Raw genomic sequence first — 10,641 nt, 5'->3', positions numbered from 1 at the left:
TTAGTAAATTTAAAACAAGAATATGTTCACATCCCTCAAAGCCACCTTCGTATTTTTCAATATGGGAAACGCTATTTAAATATAATTCACACAAAATTAAGGCACAGTAGTATGCTTAATAATGATCTTTATCGAAGAAATATAATTGACTCTCCCAACTGTTCATGTGGACAAATTGAAGATGTATACCATTTCTTTTTTGTATGTAAAAAATATGACCGGCCAAGAAATTGCCTCTTAAACAATATTTTACAATATAATCACTTGGCAATAGTCAACTCCCATCTCTTATTATTTGGAAATGATTCGTTGTCAGTTGATGTGAATAACAAAATATTTCAATGTGTCCAAAGGTTCATTCGTGATTCAGGTAGATTTTGATCCGATTTTCTTCTGTTTCTTTGTCATTTAATCATATCTGTACAACTTTGTTTGTTTATGTTGCGAGAATTTTACTTGTGAACATGTTTATTATTTATTTTTTATTTTTTTTCCAAATAACTATAATTGTAACCATTTACATGTATCATTATAGATCTACAAATTTTAAGAACTCTGAATCTTTAGTAAGTGTCTTAACTTGAAATATTTTGTATAAACTTAAAATATTTTGTATTTATCATGTATATGTATAACTTTACACCTTAAATTGTTATTTTGGCAATCACTAATTTAATTATTGTATATATTACAGGGAGAGGTTTTTTAAGTTGCAAGAACTTGTTGCCAATCCCATTGTATGAATTATACAATAAAATATGTTCAAAACAATCAAAACAAGTAAGAACTCTGGTGCACCCCTTTCGGAGTTTACTTGCAAAATTGATTAATTTATAAGACAGTATATATATCCAGATGCTGGACCCTCGAAAAAAAATATACAAATAGATTACAATAACAGTACATGCATTTAAAAAAGTTCATTTTAATGGCCAAGGAAAAGAAATATCAATTTGTAAAAGTCGCCATAAATAAATGTTGGTAATAAAAGCTACAATCCGGTTATCCATTCTGAAATATTTTGGGACTAGTAATAGAAGGTGTATACTGTTGTTTTTTTTTAATTCTTGAAAATTTTAAGGATTTCTTGCATCACTTCATAATTGTGAAAATATTTAAATTTGAATATTAAATTCAATCGAAATGAAAACAACACACTATACTAGGTACTTGTTTCTTCACCTTGAATGCTTTATATAACCCTTTCATTAAATCGGGCGCCGTTTTTCTTAGGAGTTTGTCAATTTATTCATAGAAAAAGTTAAATATATATAGAATTAAAAATTAATGGAATTTCTTTTAATGTTGTACGCAATAAAAAGATGATCTAAGTAACTGACAGCTTTGAATTAAATTAAACATTTATAGAATATTTGTAATCAGCTTGTGATATCTTAGATAGGTAGGGCATGAGTGAAAGAGGCATTAATATTCGTTCGTGTCTCGGCAATCATAATACGTTTTTCACACTAATATCATAATTAAAATTTTTATTTAGTTGTTAAGGCTGGGTGTAGCGTCCATAACAAGAACATGAATAATGTCTCTTTTATAATTCCCAGTTAGAACAGGTTCCAGTTCCGTAAACATCTTTATTAATTTTTTGACATTACATTGTTATTTACCCCCCCCCCCCCCAAAAAAAAATGACAAACAGCTTCTTAACAGAATTAAGTTAAATTCGAATTTTTTTTAACGAAAAATAAAATTTCGTAATTCATATTCTATTTTCAAAGCCCTTGGAATAATAAAAAGGTAAAATACCATCCTGATTTTCTTGAAAGTATACGTTTTTATTTAGCTTTACCTCTTTCTGTCAAAATATTTGAAAAGGAGTGGTTTAAGTATGTTATACAGAAAATGTCTGATTAACTTGGTTTTATTCAACTAATAAAATCAAAGTAACGGGAAAAGAATAATATAAGTACTTTTAAAAATTTACTTGAACATTTCTATTGTTTTGAAAACTAGTATCATTTTCTTGATCAGTAACAGAAATGGCAAGTGCCTTCCTTGATCTACGATTCATATATTTCAAAGAGAATATTAATTTCAAAATCTTAAGAATTGTTTATAACATTTTATACATAGATCAAGATTTTTTTGTAAAGTCCTTAAAATTGTAGAAATTATAAATGTGGATTGAGTCAACAGCTTTCATACCTTTTTGAAACCGGGCAATGCGCCACCTAGATTTGGATCTAATTTTGTGCATTTCTGCAAAGTAGCAGTATCCACAAAATTTTCAAGAATGCATCTAAGGCTGATTTTTGATGCCTGCCCCCCCCCCCCCCCCCCTACTTGTTTGAGTTTAAAAAAGTGAACGTGGTACGGAAGAGAATTACAGTCAACTATATACAGCTCCGCGCACTATTTAAGCTCACATGGTTTTTCGCATTAATAAAAGCCATATATGGCGTATGTACAATGAAAATTATCAGACTAAAATTATAAGAACTTATTATTTGTATCATTACTTTATATAAAGATAGAACTTTTCCGTAAATTACAAAATCTAAGTCAATTGCGTTATAAAGATATCACAATTTAATTTGGATTCTCCCCCTCCGACTCGGAAGAAAATACAAAAGAGTTAAATAACACATAACAGAGAAGATAAAATCGTATTATTAGATGAAACGAGGTGTTCTCCGTGTTTAGAATTGTATGAAAAGCTTTAATTCTAATGTATTAACTATATTTCTTTATTTAATTTTGTATTTTTCAGAAATATATTTTTTGATCAGTTACGCCATATATGGCTTTAACGTCACATTGTTATTGTACAAAATTATATAGGAAGGCAACAAAATAATTTTTTTAAAGTTATTTATAACTTTACTTTGATTAAATATCACCAGCTTAAAAATAATTAAAACATTGTAGTTGTCAAGATTTTGATATGCTCTTGCTTCGATAATGTTCAGTTTTATTACTAGAAGAATGTGACCTATATTTGTGCGAAAAATCATGTGAGCTTAAAAAGAGCGCGGAGCTGTGTATCACCTACATTATTTTTTTTTTCTCATGCATCCTGAAGATTACAAGGCAACAATTTTAAATAACTTTACTTTGACTTAAATAATGAACATTTACAATGAAATATATCACAGCGTTATAAGTTAAACACACATATCACCAAGACGATAACCACAGAAATATTGAGCATTTGCTTGGATTGTCTCAACGGAAAAGAAGGGGAATTGGCAAATGGTAAGTGGTTGACCAGTGTCGCCGCCAGCAGCTTCACAGCTCACATGAAACATTTTGTATCCCCCGAGTCACGATTTTCCACTTCCACGCTCTTGTAATTTCAAAGGTAGTAAGTTTGGGACTGAAATTCTTTGGATTTTCAGAAATCTGGAAAAAAAAAATAAAATGAAATACTACAAGGGCCTTGCGTTTTAAAATTCATATTCAAGTTGCGAAGGATAGAATAGTGGGTAGTTCTACGTTTGAATGATTTTATTATTTTTTTTATTAATGTGTACTTACTTAGGGAAGTATTTTTTTCTGGTGAAGGGATCAGTAGTCATAGTCATCGTAATCAACCCCTTCTATCACCTGCACCGAATTATCATTCTTCACCTCCACCGCGTAATCATAGTCCTCTTCACTCTTATGATCTTTACCTTTTTTGTCGATTTCTTTTTCATCTGAATAATCAACTTTATCAATTTCATCCTTTCTTTCGCTAATCGCATCAACTGCGTCATCATTTTCGTCTGCAGGATCACTTTTGTCACTCTCACTATTGTTTTTATTATCTACAGCATCTTCTTTGCTGTCATTCTGATCGTCGGTTTCTGTTTCGTCAGTTTTACTTTCATTAGAATTATCATCGTTGCTTTTCTCATCATTACTTGCATTATCATCTTCAGCTTTGCTGTTGCTTTTATCAACTTCTTTACTGTCATCAATTTCCTTCTCATCAACCTCATTACTTTTATCATCAGCTTTACTTTCCTCTCCATCGCCATCCGTGCTTAATGTTTCGTCATCAATATCTTTGCTATCCACTTCGCTCGTGCTATCGACTTCCGGTTGACTATTATTTTCGTCAACACCTCTACTGTTTTCGGCATCATCCTCAACACCTTTGCTGCTGTTCTCCTCATCTGCTTTACTGTTATCAGTATCGTTGCTATCATTTATGCGTTTATCCTCTTCGTTACTGTCCTGTTCACCTGAAGCTACGTTCTTAGAGTTTGCCTCATTGTTTTCATCGATTTGACTGTCATTAATGTCATCAACTTTGCTTTTATTTTCGTCATCAGTTCTGCTCTCATCACCGTCAGATTTGTTATTTTCAGCTTTACTATCATTATTATCGTCGCCGTCAGCAGTGCTTTTGTTTTCATTATCGGCTTTACTATTGTCTTCGTCGGCATCAGCAGAACTCTTGTTTTCGTCTACATCTTCACTCTCTGCTTTACTATCATTATCATCGTCGCCGTCAGCACTGTTTTTGTTTTCATTGTCGGCTTTACTATTGTCTTCGTTGGAATCAGCAGAACTTTTGTTTTCGTCTACAATTTCGCTTTCAGCTTTACTATCATTATTATCGTCAGCGTCAGCACTGTTTTTGTTTTCATTGTCAGCTTTACTATTATCTTCATCGGCATCGGCAGAACTCTTGTTTTCGTCTACAACTTTACTCTCAGTCTTATTATCGTCTCCATCTTCAGTTTTGTTTTCATCGCTGTTGGCTTTGCTTTTGTTGTTATCGCTGTTAATATCATCATCTTCATCGCTGTTTACCTTGCTTTCGTTTTCATCATCGGTGTTTGCTTGGCTTTTGTTTCCATCGACAGTTTTACTATCATCTTTTTCTTCAGTATCAGCGATGCTTTTATTTTCGTCCTCAACCTCACTCGCATCCTCAACGTCAGGCAAACTATTATTTTCATTGTTGCTCTCATTGGATTCCTCTCCGTTCTCATTGCTGTTACTTTGATCGTGAGCTCTACTGTTTTTATCATTTATTTTGCTGTCGTTTTCTTCTTCATGACTGTCAGCCCTTTTGCTTGTTTCATCATCACCGTCAATTATGCTCAGGTTTTCTTCATCATTTTCTGCGCTGTCAGCCATGCTGTTTATTTGATCATCAATTTTGCTTTTGTTTTCTTCGTCAGTATCTTGACTATCAGCCATGCTGTTTGTCTCAATTTCATCCTCAGTTTTGCTTGTGCTTTCTTCATCATTATTTTGACTATCATTCTCCAGATTACTTTTGTTTTTATCAACATTATTGCTAATATCATCGTCTACATCGTCAGGCATACTGTCAATTTCATCATTACTTTTATTGTCATCAGTATCTTTGCTGTCTTGCTCAGATTGACCTTTGCCACTTTCATTGCCTTCAACATTGCTACTGTTTTCATCATCAATCAAACTAACATTTTTATCGTCACCGTCTTCAACGCTCTTCTTTTCATCTTCTTTACTGTCATTAACATCCTCCCTACTGACGACATCGGTATCATCTTTGTTTTCTTCATCGGTAGTTGTACTGTCATCCTTTTGATCACTGTCTGCTTTGCTATTGTTTTCTTCATCAGCTGTGCTGTCACCTGATTCATTGTCGTCAGTTTTACTGTTTTGTACCTCTTTGGAATTTCTTTCAGTATCACTTTCGGCACTGTTGTCATCATTTGTACTGGCAATGTCGGAAGAGATGTTTTCCTTGCTCTTATTTTCTTCACTATTTTTATTGTCATTCTCTTCAGCCTTACTTTCGTCTGATTGGTTTGTTAATTCATCGGCTGAGCTGACATCATCAATTACATTGTCGATGCTATTGTTTTCTTCGTCAATCTGACTTTTATTGGCTTCAGTTCCATCATCAATACCGCTATTAACGTTGTCGGATACAATGGCAACTATATCTCCATTGTCAGCGTCTTCTTTACTGTTGTCGTTGTTTTCTCCAATATAGTTGGCATTGATTTTGTTTTCACCATCATTTTCATCATCTTTAATGCCACTGTCTGTGATATCATCCTCTCTATCGTCATTAGTAGAACCGACCTGAATATCTTCTTCACTCTGTTTTTTATCGTCGGTTATGAGTGGAACTTCTCCTGACTGTACACTTTTGTCGTCAGTTTTGTCATTCTCATCATCCTGTTCATTTTCTTGACTTTCAGGCTTTATTACGTCTTGATTTTTATCATCGTCCTCCTTGGAATCGTCTTTTCCCTCAACACTCTTTTGTTCATCCCCATTCCCTTCTTCATCATTTCCAGATTGATTTTCATCCTTTTCATTTTCTTGTTCGTCGTTATTATCCTCCAATTCTGAATTGTTTTCTGGTTCGTCGTCGTGAACGCCGATACCTAAATGAAAAGTGTTTAAATTTAGTACCGAATTAATGTATCACAATTTGATTATATGCAATTACACTGCAGGCGTGGTATCCGGATTCTTTTCGACTGGTGACAGAGGAATTTTTAGATGATTAATTTGTTGCATAAAGAAAAGAATAAACAAGGTCGTTCTCAAGAGCATTGCTAGTTAAACTGTGGTAAAATGATTCAAATACTACAATTCTTTTTAAAATACCAATTAACTCAAAATTCAGAAATTTCCAAAATTTTAAATGTCAGTCGACAGTTACCAAGCCAGAAATAAGAAAATTTTACTTAAGTCAAGATATATTAAAATGTAGTTTATTTTACAGATAAGTTTTATTGAAAAGTGAAACGGGAAAAATAATTTCGTCATATACATATAAAAAACATATAAACTGAAATGTTCATGTAGGTTTTTCTTAAGCATAAAGACTTACTGGCACAATATCCAGTGGCGATAAAAGCCATCAAAGCAAGCAACAAGAACAGAGGCTTCATTGTGAAAATTTAAGTTCACTGTTTAAACTCCTCAGTGTGGATAATGGACTCGGATGTTGCTTCTCTCTGTTATTTTCTGGAGACCAGCTCCAGTCAATGATAATTCACAACTGAGCGTTAATGTAGACATTTGAGGTTTTATACCTGTGAAATAACACGACTCTATCTGTCAAACTTTATGAAAATGACAAAAGCTTAGGTGTATGTAAAATCATCATCATTTGCATATTCAATTAAAACACGTTCATACATTTCATAAGAGAATATATTTTATACATATTTTGGCTAACCGCATGTCATGCTTTTACGAGAATTCTTACAGACCCCTGAAATTGATCAGAATAGAACGTGCTGCAAATTTACATTACCAGAATTATATTACATACATTTTAATGCTTTACAGCTTTCAAATGTCTTATTTATATTTTAATTAATTTGAATCAAAATTTACAACTAGATGCCAATTTGTACGACATAGAGATTACAGAATGATAACGCACTATTTTATACAATATGGTTACCTGATATAATATCCTAAAATCCAGGTTGAAGATCTTATTATGAATTCCTATTTCCTTTACGATTAATCAAGACAAAAAATATATTTTGAAAAAAAATATCTCTTTTTATTGATAAGTGATCAATAACATTTAAGAATGTTAACCATGTAAGTTATTTTAAGTCAACATTTCACGCAGCTGTTTTTGAAAGTGAACAAGAAGACGATTAGAAATGACGAAAGTTTCTGTACATCTAAATAAAAAAGTACTATGTATTGCATTTTATTCCAAGTCTTGATTTGAGTATCTGAACTCGGAAGTGGCTAAAATCATGTAATAATACTTAAAGAGAGCTTGTGTATATTCCGCATTTTACTACTTTTTACATATTTCTTATCATTTCAGAGATGTTTTTAAAATATTGCTTCGCTGCAGCTCTGTTTAGATTACATCAGAATCGATTCAAATTAAATCCTTGATTTTACTATCCTCTAAATCATCTTGACAATCTAATTTCCTAAACACATATATATTTTTTTGGTTCTTGTTAAATCTCTCTTTTAAAGATATACATTATAAATTCTATTCTATATAAATAGTAATTTTGTTTGAATATAAGTTATCTTAATTTGATTAAAAAGGGAAATGTTATTCAATCAAATAATATAGAGTTTTTATAGAATACGAACTTCAGTCTATTCGGAATAATTTTACTGCCATTTTGACCTTTCGTGAATTTTTATACAGAAATAGTTTTCTTAATTAATGTTGACTTAGCCACATGTCATTTACTTGACTTTATGTTGATGACGGTTTTGTTTAAATCCATGCGATTAAAGAAAAAACGATTTGAATACTAGGTTATTGCAGTCAGATACAATGAGCACACACTCGAACATCAATTACAAGTCCATTTCTTGACGTCATATGAGGTTAAGTCACGTGTTTTCATTAATATTTAATTCACTGAAGCAAGAACGTAGTTTGTAATAAGTGATCAAAACGGACGTTTAACAATCTACCAAAAAATCCTATATGGATATATGTTTTTTTCAAAAACAATGGATTTTGTAACATATTCTGAATTTACGAATTCAAATAAAATATTAATGTCGACATTAAAAAAATAAGGAGACATTTTTTTTGTACATTGTATATTAATTATTTTGTACGCTAATTGTGATTTATTAGCAAACATGAATAATTTTTCAATTACATTATTTCTATTTTGATCGGGACTTAATTTATTATCTAGTAAGAAATTCTGAAATATTGTTATTAAGCATCAGCCTCACTCACGGTTCTGTCATACAGGTACTTTGGATAAATAATTTCAAATTATTTGGATGTCTGCATATGTACAGTATATCTACTGTACATGCATTTTTTTTAAATTAGGAAGGTTAAGATATTTACTAAGATTTCACAACAAAGACAAATAAGGCATAAATGTGTACAGCGAATTATTTTAATACATGTATCTCAAATATTTACAAATGAACACAGTGACATTTTAAGAAGCACTTATGGATTAAAAGTGGGAATTTGGGGTTCAATTCCTACTTTAAAATAAAAGAAATAAATAAATGTTTTTGAATACATTTTTAAAGTGCATATTAAATTACAGTAAAATAGCAAAATATAAAATAAACATTGACAAATATTTAAAAAAAAAAAAGCATCGTGCGTATCTAACCCTTATGTATTTAACAAACCTCTCCACTTCTGTATCCTTGACAGTCCTATTAACAAAGTGCTGTGACAAGATAGAGCCTCTAGTGGCACAATTCACTTCATTAGTAAATTACCCATGTATATTTTTTTACAAACAAATTACAGGAGCGTTAGTTATGAAGCAGCAAAAGCATGTTTTATGAATCTTCAAAATGGGAGCGCAACCAAATCTCCATCTCCCTCTATATATGAATTATCATTGGGCGGATTTAGAGCAGGGGGCCCAGCCCCACCCCCTCCTTTTTGTGTCCCCCCCCAAAAAAAACCCCACAGTATTTGATAAATCAATGTTTTCATGTGTGACTGTAGGCCCCTACCTTGACCTCAAACTGGTCGGGCCCCCTCTTTTCAAAATTCAACTGGTATGTGAACAAACAGAACAATAGTACCAACGGTGGCATATCAAGTCTGCCCAAGATGTAATTTCAATTTGAATAGAATGATTGATTGACTTTGTGTCAGATAAACCAAATCATTCGCAACCAGTGAAAATTTTGAATGTAAAGTTTGGTTCGTTAAGAGTTTCTTAGAGTTGTTTTCGTTTGATATAAATTAACTGCATTGACAAGAGCATTTGGATACATAATTGTCTCTACTTTTTTTTTTACTAGTTTGAGGTTTTTTTAGGCTAATATGCATCAGAAAAAGGTGCGGTGATCATTCAACTACGCGTGAGATTAAATGGCCGCTCCTGACACATGTAATTATCACAGCTTGCTCCAACATCATTGTTCTGGAGTAATTTATGTCCGTTGGTAATTGTTAAGCTGCTGATTTATTTGACTTTTTATCTATATAATTTATGTTGGTTCGTGTCAAAAAGGATAAAAATAAGTTTGTTATTAGAAATTTTATTAATTACAATGTCTTCGCTAATAGACCTGCATGATGTCTTGATTGTTACATAATACTCACGCAAAATTTTAAATATTATTTTCTGTGTTAAAAAGAATTTTTGTGAAGAGATCATTCTATAAATTTTGCAACAAAGAAATTTAAACTTGATTCTCGAACACATTTTAAAATATACGTATATTTTTCTCCCAAATTCTCAAGCTGGTTTGTTCTTAAATATAAAATTGTATAAGTAAAAAAATCACAAACTTTTTTTCACAATGTTATATTCAAAGGAATGAATCTTGAACTTGTCAAAAACAAAATATACTAGGTGTAGCATTTAAAAATTGGGTTAGCAGGTTAATCTATAAATATCTGCTCAATATGACTATAATAACAGCTAAATGTTGGTTGCCCAAGAGAAATGAGTAATTAAGACATATTTCAATAATTTTTATCAATTTTACTCCATCCTAGGGTAAGGATCATTGGCCAAGGGATTAAGTACGAGTGCTAATTAATATCATGCAAACTTTTGCTCTTTTAAAAAGAGATTTTCATGAGTAAAAAAACAATGAGTGTATTTTCAATGTTTTCCCAACTTGTCCCATGGAAAGTCAGAAACATAAACTTATGACCTATGAGTCCTCAAGGGCTTAATTTTCAACATAAACAAGAGGCCCACAGGCCTTATAGGTCACCTGAGTATCATGTAA

The 10,641-nt window shown here is 31.8% G+C and overlaps 1 protein-coding gene across 1 annotated transcript; it reads right to left on the bottom strand.

Moving 5' to 3' along the window:
* Nucleotides 1-3,052: 3,052 nt before the first annotated feature.
* LOC134257709 (uncharacterized protein DDB_G0290685-like) lies at nucleotides 3,053-6,994 on the bottom strand. The gene is made up of 3 exons (XM_062740304.1): nucleotides 6,794-6,994; nucleotides 3,496-6,341; nucleotides 3,053-3,360 (listed from the first exon to the last, which is right to left on the bottom strand). Exons 1-2 carry the CDS (start codon nucleotides 6,852-6,854, stop codon nucleotides 3,526-3,528), a joined length of 2,877 nt encoding a protein of 958 aa, XP_062596288.1. The 5' UTR covers nucleotides 6,855-6,994; the 3' UTR covers nucleotides 3,053-3,360; nucleotides 3,496-3,525.
* Nucleotides 6,995-10,641: the final 3,647 nt, after the last annotated feature.

Source organism: Saccostrea cucullata, unplaced genomic scaffold (genome assembly GCF_032062105.1).
Source record: "Saccostrea cucullata isolate Sc308-1 unplaced genomic scaffold, CSIRO_AGI_Scuc_v1 ctg9667, whole genome shotgun sequence".
Classification (NCBI taxonomy): Eukaryota; Metazoa; Mollusca; class Bivalvia; order Ostreida; family Ostreidae; genus Saccostrea; species Saccostrea cuccullata.
This window is presented reverse-complemented; position numbering and strand designations above follow the sequence as displayed.